The following is a 12,111-nucleotide window of genomic DNA, read 5'->3' on the forward strand; positions in this document are numbered from 1 at the left end:
CTTTTGGCTGTTTTGTTAAGTGCAGTCAATACTTGTTTTGTACAAGTTCCACTGTTTTTAGGTCTGTTAAGGTAGTTGTGCTGATGGCCAGATGGTAATTAACTTCTTCCTATATTGATCAGCAGTTCTTATTTCCTACAATTTTGAGTGAAAAAAACACAAACCTGGATGTTCAATATTGTGAGGACTGTAACATAAGTGAGTGAGCAAGCTTTATGCAGAACCATGTAACAGAACTTTGCTATCTTGTGAAGAAAATGAGCAAATTTCTCTCTCCACCAGCTGCTCTCAATTCTCACAGTCTTTCTGAGTCTTTTCAGTTTCAGTTCTTAACTTGCCATGTTCTTTCCTCCAGTCACAAGTTGCACCTGTTCCACTTGTGCCTAGGCTCTAGGCTTGTATTTTTTGTTGTGTTTTGTAACTGGAATAAGAAAAATATTAGTGAATGTTTTTTTGTTGTTGCTGCTGTTGTTGGATTTTTTCCCTTTAAACATTTAACATTTAATCTTAAACCAAAAATAAACTTTCAGTGCACAAAATAAGAAATCTAGAGCCCAGTTAGGTCTTGTGCATATTGGGTTGGTAATGGCTAAGAACTGAAAATGGAATCAATGTTGGTGTGGTATTGTGAGCATCAGTAAGAGCAGAATCATAGAATCATTGAAGTTGGAAAAGACCTCTAAGATTATCAAGTCCAACCTTCTACCCAACACCTCCATGACCTCTAGACCATCTTTGATCTTACTCTATGTATTGACAGCAGCAGTGCAAAATACTTGCTGGTATTGATGAATTCACAGAATCACAAAATGTTAGGGGTTAGAGGGACCTTGGAAGGTCATCGAGTCCAACCTGCCTGCCAGGGCAGGATCACCAGGAATACACCCAGGTGAGCTTTGAATGTCTCCAGAGAAGGAGACTCCACACCCTCTCTGGGCAGCCACTTCCAGGTCTCTGTCACCCTCACAGTGAACAACTTTTCCCTTGTGTTCATCTGGAACATCCTCTGCTGCAGCTTGCACTGGTTGCTCCATGCCCTCCTCTGTAGGCTGCTACTATTGTAGTAGGTGATAGCTCATTCGAGGCAGAACTCAGCAAAAAAATTAATTCACAGTTTGAAAACCTTAAGAAAGTCACAGTACAGGTAAAGGACTTAACTCAGAGAATCCAGCCTAAGTAGATACGTTCATAAACCTGAAGGGGTAGTTGTGGATTGGAAAAAAATAAACCTGAGAAAAGAAAAAAAAAAACCAAACTTTAAACAGTGCTTTGTTAAATTAACCAGCAGAATGTAAATTGCTTTGACATTCCTAGCTGCAGATTATTCAAAGGTTGTTGATGCGTGTGAACAGCAGCGCTGAATCAAATTGTTAAATTAAACTAATTGCAGTTCAGCATTTTTACTGAATTCATTTGATTTGTGTTTAAATAAAGGATCAGAAGTAAGTGTTCATGAGCAGGTCCAGAAGAGAAAGTGGCTAATAAATACAAATTATTTGATGTGGACTCAGTGTGTCTAGCACTAAATGGTATTCCACGTTGATTTGTCAATAAAATAAGGTAGTGCACAGGAGTGACCTTTATGTGCATTCTTTAGTGAAAGCTTGATCTAATGAATTAGCAGTGTGTGAAGATAAATTATCTTGAAGAAAAGTTTCCAAACGTGATTAATTTGAGGAAGAGAATGGAGAGTTGTTTTTTTTCTTTATAATGATCTTGGTAGATGCTTTTCATTTTTTCCATGTTAACACATTTGCAGAAGTGTGAGCTAGTTGTGCCTTCAAGTACTTATGATTACCAAGTCGTAGTATTTCCTAAATACTAAAGGCAAATTCAGTTTATAGATACTAAAGCACACAGTTAAACAGAGTCACAGAACCAGAGGAGTTGGTTGGGATCTCTAGAAACCATACATAAATACATAGAAAAGGAAGAAAAGAAGAAGCAAATCTCCCTCTCCTACAGTACTCAGAATGGTAGGGGTTGGATTGGACCTCTGGAGAGGTAGAGGCACCCACAGCAGCTTGCCCAGGATCACAGTGTCCAGGTGGGTTTAAAATCTCTCCAGAGGACACTCCACAACCTTTCTGGCCTCCAGGGCTCCAGCACTCTCACACCAAAGAGTTTTCTCTTCCCTTCCAGATGGAAGCTCCTGGATTCCAGTTTGTGCCCCTTGTGCCTTTTCCTGTTACTGGGCAGCACGGACAAGAATCTGGCCCCATCGTCTTGCCCCCCACAGGCACTTTAGGTCTTGATGAGCATTGAGAAGATCCCCAAAGCTCAGTCTGCTGTTCTCCGGGCTCAACAGCCCCAGGTCTCTCAGCCTTTCCTCCTCACAGAGATGCTCCAGGCCCCTCAGCGTCTTCATAGTCTCCACTGGCCTCTCTCCAGTAATAACATTTGTCTGAAATACAAATTCACAATGTCTTTGCTTAATTAAATATCATAAACATCCAATTTACATTCAAAGATCAATTACATCTTCCCAGGTACTGTCTGAGTTTTAGTGTTCTTTGACTTTTTGCCTAAGCCATGGTAAATGTCAAGGTATCAGTACTGCTGCTTCAGAAGTAACAGTGCAATCTGATTGCACCCCCAGTGTATGGCTCCTGCTCTACTTAAATACTTAAGTTCTTTTCCATTGAATATCTTCTTTACCATGTTTTCTTTTTTTTTCTTTCCTTTTGACACAAAGTGTGAGAGCAGGTGAGTACATTTCCTGAGGCAAGCTGAGGCAGGTGAGATTTTGGAGCAGGGAATAAGGTCCTCAGTGCTGTGGCAGATCATAGAATCACAGAATTGTCAGGGTTGGAAGGGACCTCAGGGATCATCTAGTTCCAACCCCCCCTGCCATGAGCAGGAACACCTCACACTGGTTGCCCTATTGAAAGATGTTGAATGTCAGACATAACCTTTCTTCCAGATAGGAATTCCTTCTGTTCGTTGACTTCAAGAACTTGCATGAAAAAAAATTCTGAGGGTTGAAGCACCAGTGAGAGAGAAACACTGATATAATCCTCCTGTCTCATACCCTTATAAGGCTCATTCCCTGACTTGCCTTTCATTGCCATTGCAGAGCATTACTCAATCCAGGATTGTTTCTACCAGCTCTACAATCAGCCCGTGTGGGTTGTAGAGCATGGACTTTCTTTTCACTGGTGCCCAGTGACAGGACAAGGGACAATGAGCACCAACTGCAACACAGGAGATTCCATTTGAACATGAGGAGAAACTTCTTTGGTGTGAAGGTGGTGGAGCCCTGGAGCAGGCTGCCCAGAGAGGTTGTGGAGTCTCCTCTGGAGACATTCAAAACCCACCTGGATGCATTCCTGTATGACCTGCCCTGGGTGGTCCTGCTCTGTCAGGAGGGTTGGACTGGATGATCTTTTGAGGTCCCTTCCAACCCCTAACAATCTGTGATTCTATGTGATGTGGCGGCTAACTTTCTAACTGCAGATAATCTTATGAAAGCTTTTTATGGATGCATAAAAGTGCCTCTTCTCTGTAACTGCAGGTGGACGCGACTGAGAGCGAACCAAAGAGCTTTATCTTCATGAGTGAAGATGCTCTAACAAATCCTGACAAGCTTTTGGTGCTCATTCATGGTAATGGTGTTGTCAGAGCTGGTCAGTGGGCTCGGAGACTTATCATTAATGAAGATCTGGACAGTGGCACACAGATACCATATATAAAGAGGGCGATTGAGGTAAGTGGAAGCGCGTGCGTGTGTGTGTGCAGAGCTCCACCTCCTGTGGTGTTTTATTTTGTTCATCACTCTTCCCTATATGATAATTTTATTTATGGTGTAAATACCTGCTCATTGTGGGGATTTTTTTTTTTTGCAGAACTTCTTTCTAATGGAATCTCTCTCTTAGAGCAAAAACAATGTGGTGTGTCATGTTGTGATGGCACTGCTGTGTGGTTGTGGTATGGCAGCTAACGTGACAAGAGCCCTTAGCAGGCAAGGAGCTGCAGTAGAAGGCACTACAGAAATTTGTGAGGATATGAAGTGTTTTCTTTTACATTTCATTAAGTTTGTACGTATTCCCACTCCATGTCTGTTGTACTCTCAGGATAGCATGAGTTTTCATGATAACAGAAGGCTTTTTTTTTTGCTAGGCCGGTACTGAATTTATTAGAGGCACAGACCTTTTTTTTTATTCCCAGTTTTGCACTGAATACTGATTCATTCTGATTCACCTACCAATACTTAGCAGTAAGAAAACGTTGGCATTTTATGGACACTGCTTTGTTACATTTTCATCTACACAGTACGCAATTTGTGCAAGGTTTTTAACAGTGGAACTCTGTAGGTGCAATTTCTCTCTTGCCATCCTGCTACCTGAGTGAAACTTCCTGTAGTAAACATTAGATAAGCCTATTTCAGACTACTTCTGTTGTATTTACCAAGCTAAGCTAATTTTCTCCTCTAAATATCAGCATTGTCACAGTGACTGTTACATGTTTTGCTAAATCAGGTTTAATTTTTTCCACTTGGCTTTAAATTATTCAGTATAGAAAATTATTCCCTTCAAATATGTTTTCCAAATGGTTCTCTTCAAACATGTTGGATTTTAATGAAGCAAAGAAAGAAAACATATTAGAATATTAGGCCCTGAAGGTTTGGGGGTTCTTTGGGGGGTGGAAGGGTATAATCCACACACAAAAGCACCAGACCACACTTTTTATGGCAAAGAAACCTAATCTTGTGACAGTGATGCTTGCCCTCTCCTAACATAAAGTTTTTTTTAAATCAAGACTCAGTGGCAGAACAAAAATTAATTTTTTTAGGATGTAATGGGTGTAAGATAGGTGTATGGTGGGTCTAGTATAGGAGGTTAAATCCCAGAATGCAGGTTCCAAAACCTTCTCCCAGAAAACCAAAGACCTCCAGCTAGTTAAATTTTCATAGGAGTGCTTTTCTGCTCACATTTTATTTCTTTCCTAGAGATGCTGCTGCCTTGGGTTATATAAGATGCTGAGCATTTAAAACTGGGATACTATCTCTAAATTAACAGATAGTCTTGAAGAGAATATTTCTAGTTCTTTTTTTCTCCTGTTTTCTTACTTTTGCTTATTTTATGCAATGGTTGTGCCAGTGTGGCAGACAGCAGACCTGTGTCTCTTCATATGTTTCTTATCCCTAAAACTAGATTTTATATTCCTGTATTTGGAATGCTTCTTTGAAAAATGAACAACCAACCAGGAAATAACTCAGAGTTTGATGAGAAAATATCTTAAAAATATATATAATCATTCCATGGCATTGGGACATCAGACTTTCTGCTTCTGACTTCCCTTTTTACTTAGCACAGTTTTTGAATTTGTAGTTCTTTCTCATCCAGCTACTGTAAGACTCACTCTCTCTTTTTGAGCATCTTAAAACTCAGGTAAATGTACCACATATGGTTTGCAGTGTGTTGGTTGTTGTTTCTTTTTTTTTTCCCATGCAAAATAAAGATTACATTGTGTTCCATTAGATGTGTGGCTGTTTTTTGGTATCTTGTCATCACTGTGGTGGGAACTGGGTGTATACCTGGTTAGATAAGGCAGTCTTTTATAGAAGTCAAACCACACTGAAGGCATTTGAAATCATTATGTCATGACTGAAAAAAAAAAGAATAGAGATAATTACATGCTGATATCACATCTACTTCATGCACAGATCATATAAATTACTCTTCCAAATGCAGGAAATTGTGGTAGAGTGAATATAAGGACTTCAATTTTAGCTAATAATAATAAAAATTACATCCCTTTCAGGGTTTTTTTGGTGTTCAGTCCTCTAGCTGATCTAGTCACTACTGTCTCTTATGAAATGAAAATAACTGGCCTAGACAATAAATGGCCTGCATGAAAATTGTGATAACTCCTTATTCAGCATTGCCAGTTTGAAGAAAGAAATTATTTTCCTTGATTTTCCAGTGCTTCTTCTAAGGAGAGGTGTCATCCTTGAAGGAAACCTGCAGACCTTATCAAAACCTAAAGTTACAGTGCTGATGACAGCAGAACATGGATATTATATTTTTTTCTAATACAACTATGTGAGTTTGAGGTGGATAACAGTATCTAGGATTTGAAAATTCCACTGATCTGTTGTATGATACACATGTAGGTAGCTTAAAACATTTCCTAGAGACTGTGGTTTTGGTTTTCAAAGAATTGTATTGTAAAACTGCAAAAATAGGGTTTAAATGTCTTTTGTTCAGGTACTAGTTCAGAATTGTCATCTCTACTTTCCTTAAAACAAACGCAAATAGATAAAAAAAAACCCACAACCCTCTTGTCCTTTGCACTAGTGCTTTTCTGTGTGAGGAGCAATGAGACCACCACAAGCAAGCTGCAGTGCATTTCTTGGAAAAACTGAAAACAGGGACACAAAAGCTGGAGTTACTAGTGAGCAGTGGACTGAGCAGGATGGACTGATACTGCTCTCCTAGCCAGGAAGTTAAGGGAAGAAACTTGTTTCTCTCTGAGACAACACTTTTGAGGGGAAAAAACCACCAAAGTCTCTCTTAAAGCACATATGGAATAAGGATACAATATCAAAGCTTAACATTTATCATGTTTTTAGTGGCTTGGGGCCAATATACATTGGAAAAGAGAGATCCAAGGAGAAATATCCCAGTGGGAATTAGAGTAGCTAGAATTGTGTTTTTTCTTTTCATCTGGGTGATGAAGAAAGGACAGTGAAGCTGGTGAGGGGCTTGGAGAGCGTGTCTCATGAGGAGAGGCTGAGGAGGCTGAGAGGAGACCTTACTGTGCTCTACAGCTACCTGAAAGGAGGCTGGAGTGAGGCCAGTGTTGGCCTCTTCTCACGTGTAACTAATGACAGGATAAGAGAAAATGGCCTCAAGTTGTTCCAGGGGAAGTTTAGGTTGTATATCGGGAAGAATTTCTTTGCTGCAAGAATGGTCAGGCGTTGGAACAGGCTGCCCAGGGAGGTGGTGGAGTCCCCATCCCTGGAGGTGTTCAAAAACCGAGTAGATGTGGCAACTCTGGGACATGGTCTAGTGGTCATGGAGGTGTTGGGTAGAAGGTTGGACTTGATGATATTGGAGGTCCCTTCCAACCTTAATGGTCCTGTGGTTCCTGTAAGCAATACTCCTTCCATCTTTTATATCAAACTCTGTGGTGTAGATACGGTCCTTTGTGGAGTAGGTGCTGGGAGCAGCTTTCAAGGGTTTGTGTGAAGAGGTGAGATTAATGTGTTAATTCTGAAATTAAAACTTGATAGGTTAAAAGATGACTTAGACTTATGAAAGGAGAAGAAACAACTTAAATGGAGAACAGATTGCAAGAAAAGGAGGAGGGAAGAAAAGTGTACACAATGTGAGAGACAGATCTGTGTAAATACGTTAAAACACGGTGGGAAAAGACCCACTTTAGAAAAACAAGTATGAAACAGGCAAATGTGATAATATAAAGCATCAAGACTAACAAAAGCTTCTTTAAAATAAACCAAATACATGTTATGAAGATACTTAAAACAAAACAAAACAAGTGGCAATTTCCTGTAAGTACAATATAAAGTAAACATTGTGTGGGTTTTGTTGTTTTGTTAAAAGAGAAACTTTTCTCCTGAAACTTTCTGCAGTGGGAAATGCTGATTTTTGACAGAAGCAGTCATCTGACGTGTGAGAGACTGAAGTTACAGTCCCACCTCTGGGAAGGAGGGACTATTCCACTTGTAATAGCTCTTCACTGAAGCTATTTTATTTTTTTTTAAGAAATAAATACATGTAAATTATATATATATATATATATGTGAATTGCATAAAATAAGGTAAATTAGAAGGAGAATTTTAATCTGTCTCTTCTATATTTTGTGTGTCTCATTCACCACCCATGCAATCAGTGAGGCTCTTCCCAGATCATAGACTCATGGAATGGTTCAGGTTGGAAGGGACCTTAAAGACCATCCAGTGCCATGGGCAGGGACACCTCCCACCAGCCCAGCGTGCTGAAGGCCTCCTCCAGCCTGACCTTGAACACCTTCAGGGAGGAGGCATCCACAGCCTGCCTGAGCAACCTGTGCAAGTGTCTCACCACCCTCACTCTCAAGAATTTCTTCCTAATCTCCAATCAAAATCTCCCCTCCTCAAGTTTCAGTCCATTCCTGTCACTCCCAGCCCTTATCAAAAGTCCCTCCCCAGCTCTCCTGGAGCCTCCTTCACGTACTGAAGGCTGCTCTAAGGTCTCTCTGGAGCATTCTTTCTCCAGGCTGAACAGCACCAACTCTCTCAGCCTGTCCCCATAGCAGATGTTCTCCAGTCCTCTGACCCATTCCAGCAGCTCTATGTCCCTCTTACCAGTTTTTATTTAGTCAATGACTGAAGCAGGGCCAGGAAGAGATGGTGAAAGACCAAGGTCCATTCTTTAGTTTAGTGATGAGGCCATTTACCTGAAGTGTCAAGAATTTAGGATTTATCTCCCTGGTTTCATGTTCTTGGGTTCCTTTGTTCTCTAGGAGGGCTTTGGTCACCACCCTCTTCAGAAGGAGGAGGTTGTGAGGGGAGGTATGAACCTCTGGTTTGGATGGAGCAGGTCCTGAGGAGGGTCGTGAAGATGATCAGAGCGCTGGAGCACCTCACCTATTGAGAAAAGCTGGGAGAGCTGGGGCTGAAGAAGAGAAGGCTTCAGGGAAACCTTAGAGCAACCTTCCAGTTCCTGAAGGTGGCCTACAAGACAGCCAGGAAAGGACTTTTGACAAGGGCTTGTAGTGATGAGAGGGAATGGATCATAGCTTGAGGAGGGGAGGTTGAGACTGCAGCTTAGGAAGAAGTTCTTGAGAGTGAGGGTGGGGAGACACTGGAACAGGTTGCCCAGGGGAGGTGGTGGAGTCCCCTGGATGTCTCATGGACTTGATGTCTCAAGTATATTGTTGCAGTAAGATGTTAAACTGCTTCATTCATTTATTAATTGCCAGTGACAGTACCAGAGTTTGTAATAATCTTACCTATTCTTCATATATTTTAATATATATATTTTTATACATATTACTCACACACACACACACACATACGTCTAACTAACAATCATAATCTTGTTTGGACATTGTAATACTTTACCAGAAGTAAAATTTCACTAAAATGGACAATAATAGGCTATATTATTTTATTTGAAATACTGATTTTCTGGCTCTCATAATCTCATTTGCTTTTATCCACTGTGTAGAACCACAGAACTAATAACATTGCTTGTAAAGTGCATCTCAGTAGGGAAAACTTTTATTTAGAGCTGTTACTTTTGTGGGAATGACAGGAAGAAAACTTAAGCTGCAAAAGACTTAAGTCATTTGAGATCTTCATAAAAGCATAGGGACAAATTTCAATGTATTTCAAGATAATTTGTTGCATATATTTGTCATAAAATAGACTATTCCCTGGAAAGAAAGTATGAAAAGCAATATATTTAATTCCTTCTAAAACATTTTTTTTCATGGGGAGTGGATAATCTCTCAAATGTTGATTGGAAATACTGATCACCAAGCAGGTAAAAGAAGCTGCACCATTAGTTGAAAGCCATATTAATTGATCGAGTAATAAATGTTAATGCATCGTCAGCTGTATAGGAGTTAATAATTGCTAAGTCAGAAATGCAAGAAAAGGTTAAAAGCTTAGGGTAATACTGAACTGACAGGGTATATAAGCCCACACCAGCCCCCATGCCAGCAAAGGAAAACAATGAGATGACAGCTCTACTGTTTGGAGAGAGCTTGCTAACGACAGCTTATTCCTTTATGATTTCAACTCCTGACAGAAGACAGGTCTGCTTGTTGCATCATGGCAGATATATCATTACCTTCTGGCCCTGTCATGACTGAACTGGGGGGGGGTGGGGGGGGTGGAACCAACAAACAAACAAAAAACCCCATAAAAACAAACCAACCCAAAACCAAACCCACTTGCAGTTCTGAAAATCCAATTACCCTTTGGAATTTAGCACACCCTTTTCCAAGATGCCTGTTACTTCTTGTATTAATTGTGTCTGTTACATTCTTCAAGAGTTTTCTGTGCCACATTAAATTGATCATGTAAAGGTACTTGCAGATTGCTTTGTCTTCCTGGCTGTCATATTTCAGGTCCCCCAGCACTTCCTGGTAGTGTACTCTTACTTTGTCACTGACCTAAGGAAAATCACTGTTGAAGACATTTGGATAAATACAGCTTGAAAATGCCTGGTTTGGGTTTTTTTTTTTTTATCTGTCCCTCCAAATCATCTGAGCATTCTTTTCACAGTTTAGGGAATGGGGTTAAGAACACACAGTGAATATTTAAAATAATCACTATCATTTTAGAAACAAAGTTTAATAAAAATGGCCTTTTTTATGCATATTAGGATTCTTCCTTTTTTTTTTTTCCCCCCCCTCTTTTCTTACTCCCTTCCCTCTTCAACTTGTTGGATACCTAACAGTGACTCTGGAGACTTAGGAAAGAGTAAGAGGGGATGTGGATTTTTGAAAGTATGTCAAAAGCCTTGGGGTTTGGGTATGATCAGAATTTCAATAGAGGTTGAGATGAGTTTAAATGCATAGAAGGCGAACATAAAAATCTTGTTTAATTTCTGTCATGTTGTTCTTTTTTTAGTCACTCTGATGTCTTTTTCAAATCTGCTTTTCTCTCAAGCTTTGTGGTACTATATCCAAGATCTGTTTTTTTTTTTTTTTTCCCTCTTTGTATTTCGTTTTAACTGCTGATCCTTTTTCTGTGGTGCCTCTGCCTTTAATATCAGCTGAAGCGGTCTGAATTGCTGAATCAAAGCCGTTTTGGGAGAGAGACAGTGTTTAAGATTGTGCAGGGTGAGATTCTCTGGGTAGAAGGTAACACTTCCTGCAGTTTTAATCAATGCACTTGACACTTTCAAAGGCAGGAGAAGCCATGACTTGCTCAGGGGTTAAACTTTTTAAATAACTTCCCTTGGGAAAAATGCCATCAATAAAATGGAATAATTAGTTGAAGATTCTTGAGCAGGTTTGAAAAGAAAAGATTAGAGATAGGTCAGGTTTGTACTTCTATTGTATTTTCCCTTCCTTTTTGTTTTTCTTTTTAAACTGTGAGCTTTTGTTCAAGTGTGTGCAGTGTTACAGAATCAGTCTGCTTCAAAAATAATGTCATCTACTTAAGGCAATGTATTAATTTCATCCTAATCATTGTGAGAACGGAGATTCGGTCCTATATAAAAATATAACTCCAGATTGGCCTAGCTTTCTTTTTTCCTGCACTTACTCTGCCAATAGTCCTTTTAACTAACAGAAAATTTTAGCAACTTTGAGCCTTAATAAATAAACTTAAAACATAACATACATTAGCTAATTGAAAAAAAACAACAAACACCCAGAATTATCAGATCTGAATGGCATTAATTCAACATACACTGCATAGGGTCATTGATTTCTATAGAGATGAACAATTATGCAAAGTGAGATGAATTTATGTTTCACAGTCTTAGGGTTTGTGAGAAATTTATTGGTTTTCTGACTTCTTGGGGCTTTTTTGTATCATGATTTTCATTAAAGCAGCTATTTTGAAAGGCAAAACCTGACTAGAAATGGTGCTTTCAGTACACAGTGCAGTATATGTGTAGTGTACAAAGTATTGATAAATAATGCATGAATGGCCATGGAATAAAATATTCCTACCCTTTGTTAATTATTTACTTAATTGCACTTTCTTAAAGGAAATTAAAACCACTGACAGCACTCTGGACACGGTAACTGAACAGGACTTTAGTAAGCACATAATCAAGGTTTTCCACAAGTACAGCATTGTATTTTCTAATAGGTTATATCAGAATGAGATCTGTAACCACCCAAAGAGAGGAGTTTATTTGGCAAGGAGTGTTCTGTTTGCAGAGTTTTAACAAAACTTTGATCAAGGCACTATCAACTCATCTCAGTTCAGCACCATACTCCTGTTCCTGTGTGGAGAAGTTTTGAGGATCTGCCTGTGGGAAGTCCACAGAATCACAGAAACATTCAGGTTGGAAAACACCCTCAGGATCACCAAGTCCAACCATTGACCCTACTCTTCAAGAGTCACCCCTAAACCATATCCCAAGCACCACATCCAAACCACCTTTAAACACCTCCAGGCTTGGTGACTTTACCAC

General features: G+C 39.6%; 1 protein-coding gene across 2 annotated transcripts in view; it reads left to right on the forward strand.

The window, feature by feature from the left end:
- Positions 1–12,111, forward strand: part of FAM172A (family with sequence similarity 172 member A) — a 341,242-nt gene that overhangs the window by 50,094 nt on the left and 279,037 nt on the right. Inside the window, exon 5 of one of the 2 annotated variants that reach the window (XM_054397940.1) lies at positions 3,515–3,706. The exons of the other annotated variant lie outside the window; for it this stretch is intronic. Within the exon in view, the coding sequence (XP_054253915.1) occupies positions 3,515–3,706 (192 nt within the window). The remainder of the gene's footprint in view (positions 1–3,514; positions 3,707–12,111) is intronic. 2 annotated transcript variants of the gene reach the window in all.

The sequence above is a fragment of the Indicator indicator genome, chromosome Z (genome assembly GCF_027791375.1).
Source record: "Indicator indicator isolate 239-I01 chromosome Z, UM_Iind_1.1, whole genome shotgun sequence".
In the NCBI taxonomy this organism is placed as follows: Eukaryota; Metazoa; Chordata; class Aves; order Piciformes; family Indicatoridae; genus Indicator; species Indicator indicator.